Source organism: Periophthalmus magnuspinnatus, chromosome 16 (genome assembly GCF_009829125.3).
Source record: "Periophthalmus magnuspinnatus isolate fPerMag1 chromosome 16, fPerMag1.2.pri, whole genome shotgun sequence".
NCBI classification, from domain to species: domain Eukaryota; kingdom Metazoa; phylum Chordata; class Actinopteri; order Gobiiformes; family Gobiidae; genus Periophthalmus; species Periophthalmus magnuspinnatus.
Window position 1 is genome coordinate 31019936 of NC_047141.1, and position 21649 is coordinate 31041584.

The following is a 21649-nucleotide window of genomic DNA, read 5'->3' on the forward strand; positions in this document are numbered from 1 at the left end:
TTCAGACGTTTTTTAAGCTCGTTGAGATTTGTTGATATATTGTACAGTGTTTTCAGAGTTTATTTTTATCTCAAACTACCTCAAATATCTCAAATATCTACCAGAAAACTCAGAAAGTGCTGCCATCTTGACTCAGAACTAGATAAGATTGTTTGAGATGAGACAAAAGAAAACAATAAAATAACTAGACCTATTACGTAAATTGATCCAATCGTGGTGTTTTTTAACAGCGTACGTGCAAATTTACGTTGATTTTGGCCACGGATTCACCGCTAAACTAAAAGAAAAAACTACAAAACACAATGCGACTTGCGATACGCTTACTCCTGTGGTTTATGGCTGTCGCTGTGGTCCTCACCTCTGCCCTGGTAAGATGCTTTTCAAGATGACACGTCAAATCTATTTTACGTTTTCACATTTCCTGCTGCAAATGTCACGTAAATCTTATAAATACCTATTCTACAGAGGGACACGTGTAGGTGGAAAGACCAGAACTGTCCAAAGTGTGGCCCAGGTAAGAAAATACAGCAACATTTTGTGACTTTTGGTGTAGTTTTAGTATCATTTGTGCGTACATGTCGTTTATCCTTCGTTAGCTCGACTTGGAGATGGTTTTAACTCTGACGTGGACTTGTTTTGGTTCCGTTCTAGTCCTCGTTTAGCCATGATCTTATACAGGTTTAGTTTTGGGGGGATCAGTCTTGATTTTAAAGTGAACGCAGCCTCAGTTTGAGCGCTGGAAGATGCTGTTAAATCGCAAGGTGTCTGAGAAAGCACTGCATGTTCTTCAGCACCTGACCACATCCTTTATTAATACACAGTATGCATGTGTACTGGGGAGGATGCACCAGCCAGAACCTCGTTTAACTCTGAGATGGAGGACAGATTAGAAGTGCACGGGAAGATGTGATGCGGCGTCTCAAAGCAGATGCGAGCGGGAAGTTAGAGCTCACGTAACACTGTTTTCTGATCTGATAATGTTGTTTCTTCGGCAAAAACACACCTGGAGTTGTGTTTTTTTGGTTTAATTCACACGTTTAACACACAAACCCTGCATGTTTAGACTGAGTTCTTCGCTCAAACTGAAAAAAAACACTCCGTTCCACCCCGTGATGTCATCGTGTGGCGATACAGGAAGTGCTTCACTGTGTTTTTAAACTCTGCACATCTTCGCTAGAATCATTTGGATGATTTCAGCACCTGGAATTGCCGCTTATCTCTACTAAAATGCAGCTGTTAACTTGAAAACTACCACTTCATGACATCACAAGGTGGAACAGAGTGTTTTCAGCCTGTTTTGAGGAGTTAACAGCATTAAAACATGACTTAAAACATCACAAGAGTCAATTTTGCATCATGTAGGAGCTTTAATTAAATACAGTGTAAATCAGTTTTGAATATTCTTACTAGATTGGCCAAAAAATGCAATATCTAAAACTAAAACTATCAAAACACACTAATCTCAGAAGATATTCATGCTTGAACATTGAACCTTCCCCGAATAGTTTCCAAATGGTCGATTAAACAAAGTATTTACATTCAGTAGTTTTTAAAAATCTGCTTATTTCATTCTCAGTGTTGGCGTCAAAGTCGTATTCTCCCTCGTATCAGAATCTCGTTCGCAACGCTGTCGATCAAACCTGTTGCTAAGGCTAGCGCTGTTCCTCAGAGCGGTCACGTGATGTCGCTGCGGCGTGTCCGTTCAGCTGATTTAAGCAGGTTTCGGCGCCGTCTTTCTACCAGTAGCGGCGGGACGACAATAAAACATAGATCGGGGAAACGGGGAGGGGTTTCAGGACACGAAAAAAGACATTTAGGACGGAATATGAGAAGGAAAAAGCAACGGCGTGCACACGAGGAACAAGATACAAAGCAGGAGCCATTTCTGAGCACTGCAAAAGAGAGAACTTATTATGGACTGGGGCTTTTTTTTACTCGAACTTGGAAGAAATTGGACTAAATTACGCTGTCGTATGAAGACAAAACCCAAACCTGTTTACGTCTGTTTAGGTGTGAAAACAAACTAAACCTTGGTCTGGGAAAAGAATCTATTAAAATGAATGAAACCTCACTGGACTGTTGTGCGAACTGTGACCTCTGTGTGTGTCTGTTGTAGGAGAGTACCTCAAACAATGCGGCTGTGAACCCTGCCCCAGCGGAACCTACAAGTCGCAGAGAAGCTGTGATAAAAGCTGTGTTAGATGCTTCGGAGACTGCAAACCAGGTGCAACACTATCTCTGAAAACAGAAGGGTTTATTCGCTGTGTTTAGGCGACAGAAAGGTACACGGTCGGGGCCGGTTCCAGCTTTCAGGGGGCCCTAAGCTCCTGGTTCAGCTGTTTGTGCTTCACATTTGACACATTCTGACTCTGCTCTCATCACTTTGACCAGTTGTTTTTGTGTTTATCTGAGCAACATCAGACTGAAAACATCCAGAACGTCACAACTACAACAGACGCAACAACAAAACGCAAACATATAACAAGACTTTTTTTTAAATTCTAGACATTTTTTCTTTATTTCTGTTGGATTTTAATGTGTTTCAGTTGCGACAGTGTTTCTTACATTTACATTATGTCGGGTCCTCACTCCGGTGTAAACACAGAGCTGCCCTCACCTCTGCCCGACTCAAAAACAAACGCAGCAGCAGCAGATTTTACCACTATAGATATAAAACTAATGTAATCGCTTGTGAGGGATATTTAAGCTGCTGTAAACACACAAGCCCGTTTCCTTTTATTCCTTTATATATTATATTATTTTCTGTTTAAATTTATGGACTCTCGGGGGCCCCCTGCTGGTCTCGGGGCCCTACACAGCTGCTCAGTCTGGTTATAGTCTGAACCGGCCCTGGATAAAGTAGCGAACAGGGGCGTCGGACTGGAGGGGGGGGAAAAGGGCATGTACTCAGGGTCCAGAGCGGAGAGAGGCCCCGTTACAAAATCTATAATATGCAATTTTCATGTAGAGAATGTTCCAGAATGTTTTACTATACCCCTAATCAAATACTTTACAAAAAAAATGACAAGAGAAGTAAAAGTAAATACAGAAGTCCTATTGAAAACGTTATTATATTGGAAAAGTTGTTTGGGTGACGCGCACAATGTGAATATTGAGTGTACCGTCCATACTTTTACTTTTGTGTTTAACGGTGTGGTCACGAGGGCGGCACACGTCCCGTTTCGCTTCTGTCAGTCTGTCCCAGAGCAGCTGAGGCGACGGTAGAATCTTACATCACCGATTGTGGAATGAATGAGTAACGCCGCGTTGTGAAAGTGCCAAACAAACCCAGTGCCTTATCATTGTTTCCTTTTTGTCACAGGTTTACACTTGAAGGTGGTTTCGAACTGCAGCAGAACGTCAGACCAGAGCTGCGTCTGCGAGGAGGGATTTCACTGCGTTTCACGGGACCGCGCCTCGGGAAACTGCGAAAAATGTCGACCCAGCCAGACTTCGACCACAACCGGTAACACATCTGTGCACGAGCGGAGGAGCACACGGGCGGGGGCGGGGTGGAGGAAGTACTCAAGTGTTAAATGTAGTGGTATTGATTAAAACGACACATATAACAGCAGCAATACAAATTTGTCAAACTTGACAGCTCCAGAATAAAATCGCTTGAGTTTGTTTCGTATCGTAAAGGCCGGTGGTTAAAGAGGCATCACAGCGGTGGATGAAGTGCTCAGTTTTGTTAAGTAAAAGTACAGATTTATTGTATTATTTATTAATTTTTATTTATTTTTTATATATATTTTTATTGTATTATTTATTTATTTATTTAATATTTTATTTTGTATTTAGTTATTTATTATTATTATTATTTATTTTATTTATTTTATTTATTTTATTTATTTTATTTATTTTATTTTATTTTATTTTATTTTATTTTATTTTTTTTTATTATTTTTTTTTTCAGCCAAAAGAAAAAAATAAGAGTAAAAGAAGTCAATTTTGTTACTTAAGCAAAAGTACAGATACCGGAGCGAAAAAGTAAAAGTATCACTTGAAAACAATCAACTTAAGTAAAAGTATTAAAGCACCTGTTTAAAAATGTACTTAAAGAGTCAAAAGTTAAATATTTTGCATCGATTTTGAGTCTAATAAAGCTTCAAATGTGGTGATTTTGATAAAGATTTGAGCTGAATTTTGTTCAATAGAAACAATTGAACCGTTTTTTCCAGCTGTTTTTATCTGTATTTTTGTTCAAATTATGATCAGGTCTCAAATAATAATAAAAAAATACTTTCACTTTTCAGTCCAGTTAAACAATGTAGTAGAGTAGAAAGTACAGATACTGCTCTCAAATGTACTGAAGTAAAAGTGAAAAATACCCACTGTAAAATGTACTTAAGTAAAGTACAGATACCTAAGAATTCTACTACTTTTACTTTGTTACCTTCTACTTCAAACTACTACACACATTCTGAAGTAAATATATGTTCTGTGCAGTAAGATTGTAACCTGAACGCAGTGTAAAAAATACTTTTACTTCAGTACATTTGAGAGCAGTATCTGTACTTTCTACTTTACTACATTTTTGAACTGGACTGAAAACTGAAAGTATTTTTTATTATTGTTTAAAACCCAACCATAATTTGAGCAAACAAAAACACACAGATAAAAACAATTGATTCGATCGTTTCTGTTGAACAAAATCAGCTCAAATCTTTATCAAAATCACCACATTTGAAGCTTTATTAGACTCAAAATCTGCGCAAAATGTTACTTTTTACTCTTTAAGTACATTTTTAAACAGGTGCTTTAATACTTTTACCTAAGTAGATTGTTTTCACGTGATACTTTTACTTTTTCGCTCTGGTATCTGCACTTTTCCGTAAGAAAAATGGACTTCTTTTACTTCTTCCATCGCTGGCTGAACGTCACTGAAGACGAGCGAACTGTCTGAGATGTTACGGGATAAAACGTCACCGGTTGAATCCACAAACTGAAACGTATTTGCAGTTGTGTGATGGGAGGAAGCTGGTTTCCTCGTGTGTGTAATCTAAGTTTCAGTCCTGGTTGCACTTCTCTCTCTTCACCAGTAGAGGGCCCCAAACACACACTATGATCTAGAACCTGCCAGGAGCGAGTCTGGCATTGTCCACGTGGTCCGAGCCAAAACGTTTAAACATTTTTCCTTCCTTTGCCTCCACAGGCCCGAGCAGAGCGTGGACACCGCCCTGCACCTCTTCCAAGTGAGTCTTTCATAATATTTTTTTTCTTACATGTCGTAGAAACCCTGTATATTTAGGCTTTTTAGTGCTTAACTCCAAACAAACAGACCTGGATATGTTTTTTTTTGTTTCATTCACGCATGTTTAACGCGCAAACAAACCTGCACATTTAGGCTGAGCTCTTCTCTCAAGCTGAAAACACTCCGTTCCACTTTGTGATGTCATCATGTGGTGAAACAGGAAGTGCTCCGCTGTGTTTTTAAACTCCACACACCTTCATTTCTAGAATCATTTGGAGTATTAAGAGTTCAAAGGCGTTGCGGAGGATAACCAGCTACGTCAGGCAGACCCAAACTCCGGCCTGTGGGCCAATTGCGGCCCATGTACAAATCTCCACTGGCCCTGCAGCCTCTGGAATAAAAATAATGATGTGTCGCCCGTTGCAGCGTTGACCAATGTAAAATACACACGTACAAGCGATTTTATATTTCACCAGCAGATGGCAGCAGATCCGGGTCGTGCTCCGAGGTCTCGCTGACTTTTATCGCCGACTGGATAAAGGCGACAGGTTTAAAGGAATTCAAAAATTTGCTAAGAAAATGCTGAGTTTGTTTGGTTCTCGGTTATGAACTTTAACAATCCGTTATCCGTGACGTTTTGCAAGTCCAAACCGCCGTCTTTGAGCCAGACCTGGTTTATTTACGACAGTCCAGATCTCAGTTTCAGTCTCAGTTTTTTATTTGTTGCCTTCTGAGGTGAATAAATTTGAAAGTCTCAGTAAAAAAGAATTAAATAGTTTGCGTGCTTTTTAATATTAATGGTTCAAAGAATGATCAGGGTGAATGTTCGGCCTCCGCACATTTTCGAAATCCATAATGTGGTTTAAAAAGTCCAAAAAGCGAATTTAAAATGCAAGATTCAGCAAAGTGTTTTAATAACGTACCAGTTTATAAAGAAAAAAAGAGAGAAATGTATTTGTGTAATGGAGGGTTGGGTAATCAGTGTTGAGCTCCATAGAAAACTACCACTTGATGACATCACAAGGTGGAACAGAGCATTTTGAGCTTTGGCTAATAATAAAGTGTTACACAAACATTTGTGAATGAAACAAAACACGACTCCAGGTCTGTTTTTGAGGAGGAAACAGCTTTAGAACATGACTTAAAGCTCACAAGAGTCAGTTTTGTGTAATAATTTAAGCTGCACAAAGTAACTTTTCCACTAAGCGCTTGTCTCCATGGATTTGTTATTGGTTTGTCTTGAATGTTCCACAGTGGATGGGGTTGTGTGACAGGTCAGATGTTTGTATTTCATAAATAGTTTTCATTCCAGGCAAAGAAACATCTCCACGGAGACAAGCAGAGGGCAGAAAAGTGACACTGTACAACTTTAAAACTGTAAACTGTGAAATACCAAGGACCCAGTGAAACAAAAGAGACAGGGCTTGAACAGATTATTGCACAGAATTTTATTTTTTTATTTCATCATTAGGCGCAGCTCAGAGCTCATCTTAGGAAACACGACAAATCACGAGACGGGTAAGAAACATTCTGACTGTTGGAGCTCGTGGTAGATTTAAGTCAAATGAAAGACGATCTAAAAGTCTTTATTTATTATTATTTTTATTTTTTTGTGTATGTGTATATTTATTTATTTGTTTATTTATCTATTTACTTATTTATCTATTTATTTATCCATTTATTTATTTGTTTATCTATTTATTCATTTATCTATTTATTTATCTATTTATTTATTTATTTATTTATCTATTTATTTATTTATTCATTTATCTATTTATTTATTCATTCATTTATCTATTTATTTATTTATTCATTTATCTATTTATTTATTTATTCATTCATTTATCTATTTATTTATTCATTTATCTATTTATTTATTCATTTATCTATTTATTTATTCATTTATCTATTTATTTATTTATTTATCTATTTATTTATTCGTTTATCTATCTATTTATTTATTCATTTATCTATTTATTTATTTATTTATTCATTTATCTATTTATTCATTTATCTATTTATTTATTTATTTATTTATTCATTTATCTATTTATTCATTTATCTATTTATTCATTTATCTATTTATTTATTCATTTATCTATTTATTTTTTCATTTATCTATTTATTTATTTATTCATTTATCTATTATTTTTATCTATTTTTATTTATTTCATTTTTATTTTCCAGCCGAAACCTCAAAGCGTCTGCTGGTCGTCCTTTGCCCTCTACTGGCCGTTGGAGGCATAGCTTTGATGCTGCTGTTTTGTTTGGGATGCCTCGGACGCGAGACACGATTCAAGCAAAGTAAGTTTAAGTTTACACATTTAGGGCATGTTTTTTATCCATGAAAAGTGACATGATGAATCTTTTTTCAGCCGTGAAGAAGCTGTGCTCTGGGGTAAGTGACCCTCATTGTGACTCATGTTTGGACTTTCTGCTTTTATGGCTGATTTTTTTTCATTTTTTCTCTGCAGGAAACTAAAGACACTGCACATATAACACGAGAGACGACGAGTGAAACGCAACAGACAGTTCCCATGGCAACAGCGAACATGGGTAGGCCTAATGCGAAATAAAACGACATGTTATGATTTAAAAATAATAAAATAAGTCATAAAATAAGTATAAAGTGACTGTACACGTTAGCGCCCGGCCTCAGTGCTAGCGTCACTACGTGCTGTTCAGTTCTGTCTCTGAAAACAACATGTTGAAGACCAAACAAATGAAATAAAAACCTTTGTGTTTAGAAAAGCAGGTGTTTGTGTGCCAATGCTAACGCTAGTGCTAATTTTGAGGCATAAAAATGATAAAACATCACCTCAAACTGTGAAATAATCTACTTATAAAAACAATCAAACAGTCTTTATTTTAATAGGTTTGCAAAAGACGAAGTTTAAATCTCCGTCTGAAGGGATTTAACCTTTAATGGCCCTCCTGTTGTTCTCTTTTGTTCTTTTTTTGTTTGCTTTGGGTCTGAGGATGGAGTTCTAGATCTGTAAGAGACGTCTCAGGTCTCCGTTCTTTTCTTTCCGAACAAAAACAGCTTCTTTAACTCCCCTCTCAAAGAAAAGAAATGGTTTGAGGCGAAAGAACAAAAAAAAAGAAACAAAAGAGAACAATAGGAGGGCCATTAAAGGTTGAAGAGGGTCGTTAATCTTTTGCTATGGACCAGAGGGACGACACAGACATTTTATTGGTTGATTATTTTATACTTTATGCTTTTAATACAAGTTAGCATTAGCTTTGAGACACGTCGAGTTAGCTAGCACGCTCCCGTCCACAGAGCCAGTTGCAGCCGTATCGTAGCTTTTCGTTTATGTCACAATAAAATAAAATGGATCAACTTGAAGAAATCTATTATTTTTGCCAGACGGGACAAAAACGCCTCTGCCGCCATCTTGGTTCTAGTCGCTAATGTAAAATAATGTAAACTCCAAAGGAAACGTTTGCAATAAGTGCCCAAATTATGAGTAGATATTAAAAAAAAGACAAAGAAAAGCTGTTTGAAAGATGCACGATGGCACCAACTGTCCCCAATCCAGTGTTTCTCAAATATTTGTACAAGTACCATCAGAAAATTGCGACCTCTAGTGGTACTCACGCTCCAGTTTATACTTGAAAATCAGTTTTTTGGAGGTTTAGATCTACATTTTAACTCGACTTTACACCAGTTTCTAATCTTAGACCAGCTCTCATCGTATTTAAGAAGCTAAATATTGAGGGAGTAATGCTAGTTTACTACTTTTCTTTTACCTTGGTGACCAAACTTTGAGCACGTTTTAAAAATTCTTAAAATTTTAAGTTCCTACGTTACACGAAATTGATTCTTGTGAGTTTTAAGTCATGTTCTAATGCTGTTAACTCATCAAAAACAGACCGGGAGTTGTGTTTTGTTTAATTCACATGTGTTTGAGTCACACTTTATTATTAGTCTGTCTACATCTCCAAACCTCAAAACGCTCTGTTCCACCTTGTGATGTCATCAAGTGGTAGTTTTCAAGTTAACAGCTCCTTTTAACTTTAGTTCGGTAGAGATAAGTGGCAATTAGAGCGCTGAAATGATCCAAATGATTCTAGAAATGAAGGTGTGTGGAGTTTAAAAACACAGCGGAGCACTTCCTGTTTCACCACATGATGACATCACAAGGTGGAACGGAGTGTTTTCAGTTTGAGAGAAGAACTCAGCCTAGTTGTGTGCGTTAAACATGTGAGAATGAAACAACAAAACACAACTCCAGGTCTGTTTTTGATGAGGAAACGACATTAGAACATCAGAAAATAGCATAATATGTGCACTTTAATTAATTCATTTTTCTCGTTTCTCGTATTGTCGCTGAAGATAACCACATTATTGTCATCGTTAAGTAATATTTTAACTTTTTAATACTTCTTTCAGGTCCAGTGCATGTCCACAACCCCGGCACAGTTATCTTCAGTCTTCTCAGCGAGTTCACGGGACAGATCGGCGAAGCGAAAGAAGAGAAACCAGACGTGACACGGCCTAGTGGAGACGAAGAGTACTGCACCGTGTGTCAGCCCGTCCCCTCTCCCACCCTCCCCCTGTCCGAGGAGGAGCACCCGGTGGAGGAGCACCCGGTGGAGGACATGCACTCCGCCTTCTTCCCCTCTCAGGAGCAGGGCAAGGACAGCCACGTGTCGATGGAGGAGCAGCTATGACGCGATTAACCAAAACGAGAACACGCACTTATACCGAGTTCAGGGGGATTTGACTGACAGGTGGATGAGCCAATCAGGGACGTGCATGGTCTGTTCGTGTCGAAACAAACGTGGCAGCTTACGAGGAAAAAAAACAAAAAGGAAAAAATATCACAGGGACTGAAAAACAACGTGGATTTCTGCAGAATCGGTGAACGAAGTGCGGAATTCGAAGGTGAGGAGTTTGATTTTGTTCAAATTTGGGCGGCCAATGAGCTGCGTTGAAGGGGGAGGGGCTTGCCGGGTATGACACTCGATGGTCACTGATGCAACCCGAGCGACGTGAGAGCGGACCGGATGAGGCTCGGTTACAAAAAAGGGAAAACTGTTTTGTTTATCGGGCAAATGCCGTGATGATGTTTGTGGAAAAGTGCTGCGGGTTTATCTTAAAGCAGACCTATTATGCAACTGGACTTTTAATCGTGTTATGGTTGTTTCTCCTCAACGTTTACGCTTTAATCTCTTTGTTGTGACGTTCACGGCGACGTCAGCTCCCATCGGACGCCGCAGTTTTTTTTATTAAGTCTTTGTAGATGAATATTGTGATTTAAAATGTGTAAATTATCACGTAAAGATCCATGATTGTCGTCGTTTAAAACTGCAGAGCGACACCAGCACAATAGGGCTGCTTTAAAGGTGCACTATGTAACTTTTATGTAAGAGGTTTGGTCTGCCACCTCTTTTTTTCTCCATGATGTTTTTGCTTGGCCTGGAATGTTCCACAGTGTAGCGTTACACTGTCTCACCTTTATTCAATCACAAGTGTTTTTATAGTTTAAAAAAAACTCTACAGACTTGTTTTCTCACTGTGAGGGGAGTCGCGTCTCCACAGATCTGACCTGTAACTTGGCCGAGTGGCGTCTCTTGCGCGGTGCAGCTGAGATAGATACTTTAATGCCGTACTGTGGAACATTACAGGCAAAGCAATAACAGCTCCATGGAGAATCTGATATTTAAATCTCATGTGTTGAAGAGAAAAGCACAAATACTGAAAAAGTGTTTAAAATGTGTCAGAATAAAAAGTATTTATACTGTTTGTCTGAACAAGACGTCACTTTGAGCCACACAACATTTTACACAACGTCATTATGTAATGAGTCTGGTCTGATGAACATGTGGGACTGTTGCCATAGCGTCTGAACATTATAAATGACCAAAGTCCTCAAAATGGCGGCTCACGTCACAGAAGCCCACAGTGAGTCTGACATGGACACACGTGTACTTTTATTATAAAGTAAAATGTACAAACGTCTACATCTGTACAAAGTTTAACAAACATATTTGGGTCAAAGTCTTTTATGTACAACAGTAAATACATGTAAAGTGTATTATAGTACAATCTAAAGTACAGTGTGCTATAGTACATGCTAAAGTATAGTGTGCTTTAGCATGTACTATAGTACACTGTGTTTTAGCATGTACTATAGTACACTGTACTTTAGTACACTGTACTTTAGTACACTGTACTTTAGTACACTGTACTTTAGCATGTACTATAGTACATACAAAAGTACAGTGTACTATAGTACATGCTAAACTAAAGTGTACACTATAGTAAAGTAAAGTGTACTTTAGTACACAGTAAAGTGTACTTTAGTACACAGTAAAGTGTACTTTAGTACATAGTAAAGTGTACTTTAGTACATAGTAAAGTGTACTTTAGTACATAGTAAAGTGTACTTTAGTACATAGTAAAGTGTACTTTAGTACACAGTAAAGTGTACTTTAGTACACAATAAAGTGTACTTTAGTACACAGTAAAGTGTACTTTAGTACACAGTAAAGTGTACTTTAGTACACAGTAAAGTGTACTTTAGTACATAGTAAAGTAAAGTGTACTTTAGTACATAGTAAAGTAAAGTGTACTTTAGTACATAGTAAAGTGTACTTTAGTACACAGTAAAGTGTACTTTAGTACATAGTAAAGTGTACTTTAGTACATAGTAAAGTAAAGTGTACTTTAGTACATAGTAAAGTAAAGTGTACTTTAGTACATAGTAAAGTAAAGTGTACTTTAGTACACAGTAAAGTGTACTTTAGTACATAGTAAATTAAAGTGTACTTTAGTACACAGTAAAGTGTACTTTAGTACACAGTAAAGTGTACTTTAGTACACAGTAAAGTGTACTTTAGTACACAGTAAAGTGTACTTTAGTACACAGTAAAGTGTACTTTAGTACACAGTAACATGACGTTCTGAGGTCAACTGCTCCGTTTCCTCAGGAAGCTGCAGTTTCTTCAGACACAGTGTCAGTTTCAAAGTCATTTCTGATCGACTTTTATCTCCACTGTTTGAGTCATGGTTTAGTTTTGAGTCACAGGTCGATGAGATGGACACACTTGTGTTTCAGACGTCGATGAGATGGACACACTTGTGTTTCAGACGTCGATGAGATGGACACACTTGTGTTTCAGACGTCGATGAGATGGACACACTTGTGTTTCAGACGTTGATGAGATGGACACACTTGTGTTTCAGACGTTGATGAGATGGACACACTTGTGTTTCAGACGTCGATGAGATGGACACACTGGTGTTTCAGACGTTGATGAGATGGACACACTGGTGTTTCAGACGTCGATGAGATGGACACACTGGTGTTTCAGACGTCGATGAGCTGGTCACATTTGCCGCACACCTCCTGGACGGGGGTAGATGGCTCCTCCTCTTTCTCCTCTTCCCCCTCTTCCTCTTGGATTTTAAATTTAACACCTGTTACAAAACGAAGGATGAAAAAGTGAATCTTAAAGTTTCAAAGTAGAGGCTGAAGTCTGGACACAGAAGCTGCTGGTTTAGAGTAAAATCAGGCGAATCACACCTTGATAAAAACGGTAACATGATTATTAAAGGTGCACGTACTTTTACTGTTTACGAGGCGGAGGAGCAGAGTCTTCATCTTCGTCAGAATCACCAGAGCGATGCCCAAACACAAGAGACAGATGATGATCATGAACCAGACGGTATCTGCAAAAACAAACTCGTGATAAAGACTCACTCATGGATTACGCATAAACAGGATGAGTTTATTCGTTATACCTTGGGTGGAGTTTGTAGAGGCAGCTGCAAAAGAAAATAAACCTGAGTCAGTTTTCTGCTTGTCCAGCCTTGTTTTCTGCGTGTTCTGGATAAATGTCGTACCTGTAGTTCCTCTGGTGGCAGTAGAGGGCGCTGCTGTGGCTGGGGTCTCTGTACAGTAGCTGCACTCGTCGTCTCCGCAGTTAAATCCTGCTTTGCACCGACACTCGATGGCGTGAGTGGAGCGACACGACACAACCTCCTCCATGTTTTCTGAAATGTAAAATATGCAAATATAATCAGACGACAGAGGCAGGGACCACAGAGGGATTCAAAGTGTTTTACAGAAAAAGAAAGACGTTAAAATCACAATACGACAAATCAAAATATAAATAATCATCATGGAATTAGCCTTAAAAGAGAAAAGTGCAGAATAAACCCCTTTCAGTCACAGAATAAACAGAACAGTTTGAGTCTGGATTTAAACTTTGTCAAAGTCGAGGCCTGAGTCTCATCAACAAAACTGAAACACTGATTCTACATTTTTAGTCCTGGTTTAGTCCTGGTTTAGTCCTGGTTCAGTCCTGGTTCAGTCCTGGTTTAGTCCTGGTTTAGTCCTGGTTTAGTCCTGGTTAAGTCCTGGTTAAGTCCTGGTTTAGTCCTGGTTTAGTCCTGGTTTAGACCTGGTTTAGTCCTGCTTTAGTCCTGGTTTCATCCTGGTTTAGTCCTGGTTTAGTCCTGGTTTAGTCCTGGTTTAGTCCTGGTTTAGTCCTGGTTTAGACCTGGTTTAGTCCTGCTTTAGTCCTGGTTTCGTCCTGGTTTCGTCCTGGTTTAGTCCTGCTTTAGTCCTGGTTTAGACCTGGTTTAGTCCTGCTTTAGTCCTGGTTTAGTCCTGGTTTCGTCCTGGTTTAGTCCTGGTTTAGTCCTGGTTCAGTCCTGGTTCAGTCCTGGTTTAGTCCTGGTTCAGTCCTGGTTCAGTCCTGGTTCAGTCCTGGTTTAGTCCTGGTTCAGTCCTGGTTCAGTCCTGGTTCAGTCCTGGTTTAGTCCTGCTTTAGTCCTGGTTTCATCCTGGTTTAGTCCTGGTTTAGTCCTGGTTTAGACCTGGTTTAGTCCTGGTTTAGTCCTGGTTTCATCCTGGTTTAGTCCTGGTTTAGTCCTGGTTCAGTCCTGGTTCAGTCCTGCTTTAGTCCTGGTTTAGTCCTGGTTTAGTCCTGGTTTAGTCCTGGTTCAGTCCTGGTTTAGTCCTGGTTTAGTCCTGGTTTAGTCCTGGTTTAGTCCTGATTTCATCCTGGTTTAGTCCTGGTTTAGTCCTGGTTTAGTCCTGGTTTAGTCCTGGTTCAGTCCTGGTTCAGTCCTGGTTCAGTCCTGGTTCAGTCCTGGTTTAGTCCTGGTTTCATCCTGGTTTAGTCCTGGTTTAGTCCTGGTTTAGTCCTGGTTTAGTCCTGGTTTAGTCCTGGTTTAGTCCTGGTTTAGTCCTGGTTTCATCCTGGTTTAGTCCTGGTTTAGTCCTGGTTCAGTCCTGGTTTAGTCCTGGTTTAGTCCTGGTTTAGTCCTGGTTTAGTCCTGGTTTAGTCCTGGTTTAGTCCTGGTTTCATCCTGGTTTAGTCCTGGTTTAGTCCTGGTTTAGTCCTGGTTTAGTCCTGGTTTAGTCCTGGTTTAGTCCTGGTTTCATCCTGGTTTAGTCCTGGTTTAGTCCTGGTTTAGTCCTGGTTTAGTCCTGGTTTAGTCCTTGTTTAGTCCTGGTTTAGTCCTGGTTTAGTCCTGGTTTCGTCCTGGTTTAGTCCTGGTTTAGTCCCTTTAAATAGTGCACGCTGCATCTTGACCTGTTGCTCGTCTCCATGGAGATATCTAACTTTAATGTCGTACTGTGTAACATTCCAGACAGGTGCAGTATCTGACCCTTCACTTCTGCAGTTTCACCGACGCCGCAGATAAACGTCGACATGTTTCAGAAGCGACACGCCTTGTGCAGTTTTGACATCGTTCTTAAAGTTCTGACTGTTTGACTTAAATCATGATTCAGCAGATCCACAGATGAGTCAGCGAAGACGCATCGACCGTAAAGACACGACTCGAGTTTGTCCTGAAGAGAAACGCTCTGACAGTTGTCCACACTCTGAGACATGTTTGACTCTGAGACATGTCCCAGGACGCACACAGCTTCAGACCTGCACTGAAACATACCCCAAACGTCTGCTGGGGGCATTAAAGAGGAGGTGTTTACATCTATTATGGGGTATTAAAGAGGAGGAGTTTTATGTCTGTTATGGGGCATTAAAGAGGAGGAGTTTTAGTCCTGTGGGGCATTAAAGAGGAGGTGTTTTACTTCTGTGGGGTATTAAAGAGGAGGTGTTTTATGTCTGTTATGGGGCATTAAAGAGGAGGAGTTTTAGTCCTGTGGGGCATTAAAGAGGAGGTGTTTTATGTCTATTATGGGGTATTAAAGAGGAGGTGTTTTAGTCCTGTGGGGTATTAAAGGGGAGGTGTTTTATGTCTATTATGGGGTATTAAAGAGGAGGTGTTCTGTTATGGGGTATTAAAGAGGAGGTGTTTTATGTCTATTATGGGGCATTAAAGAGGAGGTGTTTACATCTATTATGGGGCATTAAAGAGGAGGAGTTTTAGTCCTGTGGGGCATTAAAGAGGAGGTGTTTTATGTCTATTATGGGGTATTAAAGAGGAGGTGTTTTAGTCCTGTGGGGTATTAAAGGGGAGGAGTTTTACTCCTGTGGGGCATTAAAGAGGAGGTGTTTTAGTCCTGTGGGGCATTAAAGAGGAGGAGTTTTATGTCTGTTATGGGGCATTAAAGAGGAGGTGTTTACATCTATTATGGGGTATTAAAGAGGAGGTGTTTTAGTCCTGTGGGGTATTAAAGAGGAGGTGTTTTACTCCTGTGGGGTATTAAAGAGGAGGTGCTTTAGTCCTGTGGGGTATTAAAGAGGAGGTGTTTTACTTCTGTGGGGTATTAACCCAAAACATCATAATAAAAACATCATAATAACATATTTATCACAGTTGACTTTAGTTTTTGACGTGCTTCCCTCCCTTTGCTCTCCGCTCTAAGCCACTCCCCCTTCAGACCTCCATCACATTACAATCTCCACACATTCCGCTAATGAAACTACTACACATCGCATCAGGTTTGTGAAGTCATAGCGTAGTGTTTCGTCACGTTTTTGTATATTTGCGTCAAACCGTCGCGCGGGGACACGGGTGACGCGGGCTTGTGGGTGGAGCTTCGCACAGAATCTAACCATAGCTAACGATGAAGAGACGATAAAGACATTAATAAGATCTGAATCGTCTTTAAATGTGTTTCTGATGAGGGAACAACTCTGGTCGCGCGCTCTAAAACGTGGATTTTGCATAATACCTCCGCTTTAACGTGGTAAAAGTGAATTATTAAAGCATGTTTCAGCGTTTTGGTCGTTTTTGTGTTGTGGTTTTGCCGTGGGACGTGTGGGCGACTCGGTTCTGTTGGTCCCAGGTGTACAGTGCTTTGGTTTAAATAGGACGCAGACGCTCAGATCAAACAATTCAGTTGAACGCAGCCTCGGTTTTGTGACATTTATAAATGTTAAACTCAAAAACATGTTATTTCCATTGTTTGCGGTTCATTAAGTGTGGTTTCCTCTTTACATGTAAGGGGCTTTTTACGCTTCACACCGACTACAAACTCAGAAAAACTTTGACTTTAATTGATCAAACCCGAGCGCTGGTCCGAAAACGCTCATGTTCCGTAAAAAAACTCAAGTTAATACGTTTATTTTATCAGATTTGTACTTTAAAAATGCGAAAAACAGAGCGATTTCATTTAAAAAAAAGTTACTTCTTTACTTTTTTGCTGTCAGAACATCCTCAGTATTCACCTTGATGAGTTTATAAGAGCTTAACGCAGCTTTCGGACGAGTTTCGCTGCCGTAGTTAAACAAACAGCATGCAAACTGCGCACTAACTGATTCTTTGACAAAAAAACACTGTATAGTTAATGCGGACGGGACACAGCGTTCTCATTTTGACCCGCTTTTGTTGCATATCTGCGCTGAAACTCGACAAATTTGAACATAACCGGACTGTTCCCTTGCCCCAGATACGCTGTACTAATCAGCAAGTGCGCGGTTAGCATGCTAGCTGTTGAAAGCATTACCATGAACTCAAACGCTGGACTCCGGGTCTTGTTTTTTTCACACTTTTGACAGAGTAAAAATCAGGTGCAGCCCCTCTAAGCGGCGGTGAACTCGGATTAACTCAAAAGAAAACGATATCTGCCAATTTAACGAAGTCAGAAGACCCCGAGTACCGCCGGAGGAAGCGCGTGAACCGCACAACAGCCGCGGTTCTAGACTTTCTGACTCGCTCCCACCCTGAGAACGTGAATGGGAAAGCCCCCCCGACTTCTGGTAAACTTGTGAAATGATTGACAGTTAGCGGACTAGCTTACGGCTCCTTTACCCGGATGAATCTCACCTTTTCTGTCACTGTAAATTAATGATTCAGACAAAAACAACTTCCTGATATGTGCAGATGTATTTCACAAGAAACTTCTGAATCAGACCTGGACTAAACGTTATCTCTAATAAACAAATCTTGAAAGTTGTGCGTTTGTGCCGTATAAACCTTACGCACGCGCACACACACACACACACACTTCCTGGGTTGCCGTGCTCTTTGGGGACGTTACACTGACACACATTTGTTTCCTGTTGATTTGACCGTAACCGTAGCTACTACATGGCTAACCCTAAACCGTAACCGTAACCTGACCGATCCTACCCCAAATCTACACCAAATCTACACCTGGGTTTCAGATGTGTCTTATAACCTGGTTTAGTCCTGGTTTAGTCCTGGTTTAGTCCTGGTTTAGTCCTGGTTTAGTCCTGGTTTAGTCCTGCTTTAGTTCTGCTTCAGTCCTGGTTTAGTCCTGGTTTAGTCCTGGTTTAGTCCTGGTTTAGTTCCGCTTCAGTCCTGGTTTAGTCCTGGTTTAGTCTTGGTCTAGTCCTGGTCTAGTCCTGGTCTAGTCCTGGTTTAGTCCTGGTCTAGTCCTGGTCTAGTCCTGATCTAGTCCTGGTCTAGTCCTGGTCTAGTCCTGCTTTAGTCCTGCTTTAGTCCTGCTTTAGTCCTGCTTTAGTCCTGCTTTAGTCCTGCTTTAGTCCTGGTTTAGTCCTGCTTTAGTCCTGCTTTAGTCCTGGTTTAGTCCTGCTTTAGTCCTGGTTTAGTTTCTATTGCGCGTGCACAGATACTCACCCATCACATCAAAATTGTGCCTAAACTGGGACTAAACCTGGACATAACTGTGGACTAAACCAGGACTAAACCAGGACTAAACCAGGACTAAACCAGGACTAAACCAGGACTAAACCAGGACTAAACCAGGACTAAACCAGGACTAATCCAGGACTAATCCAGGACTACTCCTGCACTCTAGAAAAGTCCACACTGGGACTAAACTGGGCTCAAATCAGGACTAAACCAGGTGAAATGTGACGTCTGAAGCTGCAGTTGAATCCTGTGTGTGACTGTGGAGAGAGACAGGACAGAGGCACAGATCCACCGCCACACTTAGGTCGGTCTAAACTCAGGGCAGCTGTGGCCACACGTGTCCCCCCCCCCCCCCCCCCCCCCCTTCTCCCCGTGAGAGTGAACACTACATGAATGATGCAGAAAATTGTAGTTGTGTGTCTTGGGAATTAAACAAATAGTACGACACTTTCAGTTCCACAAAAACCAACCCGGAAATAACAAAAATAATCCTGTTTTCACACTCACCCTTGTCGCAGTCTCCACAGTTTTTGCATTCTTTGGCGTTGTATGTGTCCGTGTAGAGGTTTCCAGTGCAGGGCCGACAGTCGATCGTACACGTCGTCTTATCACGTGATTTTATGTATGTTCCTGTGTGAGGAATTTTCACACAAAATGGTTTAAAAGTGTAATTTTAAACCATTTTCTGATCTATGTTATAATGTTGTTTCCTCGTCGCAGATTCCTCAGTGCGTTTTGTTTCATTCGCACACGTTTAACGCACAAACGCTGCAGATTTAGACCGAGTTCTTCTCCTCTCAAACTGAAAACACGCCGTTCCACCTGGTGATGTCATCATGTGGCGATACAGGAAGTGCCTCTGCTGTGTTTTTAAACTCCACACGCCTTCATTTCTGGTATAATTTGGATCATTTCAGCTTCTGGAATTGTCAATTTTTGCTGAAGTAAAGGTAAAAGGAGGTGTTGAAACTACCACTTGATGACATCACAAGGTGTAAAGGAGCATTTTGAGCTTTGGAGATGTAGACAGAGTAAAAATAAAGTGTTTTAGAGGAGGTAAACGACATTATAACAGTGTATTAAAGCTCACAAGAGTCCGTTTTGGGTAATGTAGGAGCTTTAAATTACTTTCTGTCAACATCACACATCTGAAGGTTAAAAAAAACACAAAATAAATAAAATAAATCTGTTTTTTTTTTTACCTGGTTTGCACTTGTCGCAGCAAAATTGAGGGTTTCCACTTGGCCATGCGTATTGTGTTGAGCTGCATTCAAGAGACGCAATGAGGTCCACGAGCGGGAGAAGACACAGCAGAGACAAAGTGAAGACAGAACAATCCATCTGTAAAAACACAACACACATGTCAGGTCCCTGGAGCATTAAAGCTGCACTGTGTCACTTTTCTGCCACCTGCTCGTCTCTGAAACTGCAAACTCTACTTATGACTTTGAACTTACCTAAATCGATACCGTCTCCTCGAAGATAAGCAAACGGGAAGGAAAAGTGAGTTTATTTGGACAGCGCAGTGTTTTACAGAAAAAGAAAGACGTTAAAATGATAATACAACGAATCAACACGTAAATAATCATCATGAAATTAACATTAAAGGAGGAAAGTGCAGAATAAACCCCTTTCAGTCACAGAATAAACAGAACAGTTTGAGTCTGGATTTAAACTTTGTCAAAGTCGAGGCCTGAGTCTCATCTTCAGGAAGAATGATCCAGGTTTTAGCTGCAGAAACTCAAGTCCTGCTTTAGTCCTGGTTCAGTCCAAGTTTAGCCCTGGTTTAGTCCTGGTCTAGTCCTGGTTTAGTCCCGGTTTAGTTCTAGTTTAGTCCTGGTTTAGTCCTGGTTTCATCCTGGTTTAGTCCTGGTTTAGTCCTGGTTTAGACCTGGTTTAGTCCTGGTTTAGTCCTGGTTTAGCCCTGGTTTAGTCCTGGTTTAGACCTGGTTTAGTCCTGGTTTAGTCCTGGTTTAGTCCTGGTTTAGACCTGGTTTAGACCTGGTCTAGTCCTGGTCTAGTCTTGGTTTAGTCCTGGTTTCATCCTGGTTTAGTCCTGGTTTAGACCTGGTTTAGTCCTGGTCTAGTCCTGGTTTAGTCCTGGTTTAGACCTGGTTTAGTCCTGGTTTAGACCTGGTTTAGTCCTGGTTTAGTCCTTGTTTAGACCTGGTTTAGTCCTGGTCTAGTCCTGGTCTAGTCCTGGTCTAGTCCTGGTCTAGTCCTGGTTTAGCTCTGGTTTCGTCCTGGTTTAGACCTGGTTTAGTCTTGGTTTAGTCCTGGTTTCATCCTGGTTTAGTCCTGGTTTAGACCTGGTTTAGTCCTGGTCTAGTCCTGGTTTAGTCCTGGTTTAGACCTGGTTTAGTCCTGGTCTAGTCCTGGTCTAGTCCTGGTTTAGACCTGGTTTAGTCCTGGTCTAGTCCTGGTCTAGTCCTGGTCTAGTCCTGGTCTAGTCCTGGTCTAGTCCTTGTTTAGCTCTGGTCTAGTCCTGGTTTAATCCTGGTTTAGTCCTGTTTTACTCCTGGTTTAGTCCTGGTTTAGTCCTGGTTTAGTCCTAGTTAGTCCTGGTTTAGTCCTGGTTTAGTCCTGGTTTAGTCCTGGTTTAGTCCTGGTTTAGTCCTGGTTTAGTCCTGGTTTAGTTCTGGTTTAGTCCTGGTTTAGTCCTGGTTTAGTCCTGGTTTAGTCCTGGTTTATGTTCTTCAGTGCTGGTCCACAGAGAAACTCGCACAGAAACAAACCCCCAGCCACGTTACAGGTCAGATCTGTGGAGAACCTCCCTCTCTCACAGTAAAAACAGTTTTTTAAATCATTTTTGAACAATATAAACACCTGTAATGAACTAAATGCAGTTTATAGCAGTTTACTGTAAAGTTTCACACAAAGTAAGACAGATTTTTTTAACATTTTAAGCAGATATTACACATAACACATTTTTCTGTACAATTCCCTCGAGTCTGTCGGGTTGAACTCTTACCTCTCTGATGTTGAGACATGGACCCTCTGAGCTGAGACTGAGCGAGGATCAGAAGTGTGTCAACTCATTATCTGTCACAAGTCAAACTCTGACTCAAACTGAAAAACCTCCATCTGCACTTTGTCGATGTAAATGAGATAAAACACAGATCTGACACTGCCCTCCGCTGCTGAGACCCCGGCTGTTTTGTGAAACCTTTGGATTTTTCCACCCAGACGACCACATTTCAAAGTAAACAGTTTGCACATTTCCACGACCAGAAGATGTCAAAAGTCTACGATATCAGACCTAATAATTATCTGCTTTTTGTTGACTTTTTCAGTAAAGTGTGCACCAAAAACACCTGCTGACACATCGCTGACGTGTTTAACAAAAACCTGCAAACCTGCACATTTAAATAAAACCCAAATCAGATGAGTTTTCTGACAAATCCAATAATCAAACATATCATCAGTGAGATTGTGATGCACTTGTGTTATCCTCTTTGTCCTGT

The 21649-nt window shown here is 40.4% G+C and overlaps 2 protein-coding genes across 2 annotated transcripts; one reads left to right on the forward strand and one right to left on the reverse strand.

Moving 5' to 3' along the window:
- The first annotated feature begins 302 nt into the window (after positions 1 to 302).
- On the forward strand, positions 303 to 10842 carry si:dkey-260g12.1 (uncharacterized). Its single transcript, XM_033981647.2, has 10 exons — positions 303 to 368; positions 466 to 514; positions 2117 to 2224; positions 3323 to 3466; positions 5156 to 5195; positions 6666 to 6712; positions 7382 to 7498; positions 7570 to 7592; positions 7669 to 7750; positions 9591 to 10842. Exons 1-10 carry the CDS (start codon positions 303 to 305, stop codon positions 9869 to 9871), a joined length of 957 nt encoding a protein of 318 aa, XP_033837538.2. The 3' UTR covers positions 9872 to 10842.
- Positions 10843 to 12513: 1671 nt separating this feature from the next.
- On the reverse strand, positions 12514 to 21229 carry cd27 (CD27 molecule). Its single transcript, XM_055228103.1, has 7 exons — positions 21157 to 21229; positions 19388 to 19526; positions 18693 to 18815; positions 13050 to 13199; positions 12948 to 12971; positions 12771 to 12875; positions 12514 to 12623 (listed from the first exon to the last, which is right to left on the reverse strand). Exons 2-7 carry the CDS (start codon positions 19524 to 19526, stop codon positions 12514 to 12516), a joined length of 651 nt encoding a protein of 216 aa, XP_055084078.1. The 5' UTR covers positions 21157 to 21229.
- Positions 21230 to 21649: the final 420 nt, after the last annotated feature.

Bases quoted from the DNA above. Each gene is read 5' to 3' on its own strand.
- si:dkey-260g12.1 (XM_033981647.2), top strand. From the start codon at position 303: ATGCGACTTGCGATACGCTTACTCCTGTGGTTTATGGCTGTCGCTGTG. The intron at 6,713-7,381 runs GTAAGAAACATT...TTTATTTTCCAG, and splicing joins CACGACAAATCACGAGACGG to CCGAAACCTCAAAGCGTCTG. The intron at 7,751-9,590 runs GTAGGCCTAATG...TACTTCTTTCAG, and splicing joins CATGGCAACAGCGAACATGG to GTCCAGTGCATGTCCACAAC.
- cd27 (XM_055228103.1), bottom strand. From the start codon at position 19,526: ATGGATTGTTCTGTCTTCACTTTGTCTCTGCTGTGTCTTCTCCCGCTC. The intron at 18,816-19,387 runs GTAAAAAAAAAA...TTCCTCACACAG, and splicing joins CTGCGACAAGTGCAAACCAG to GAACATACATAAAATCACGT. The intron at 12,876-12,947 runs GTATAACGAATA...TTGTTTTTGCAG, and splicing joins CTCTACAAACTCCACCCAAG to ATACCGTCTGGTTCATGATC.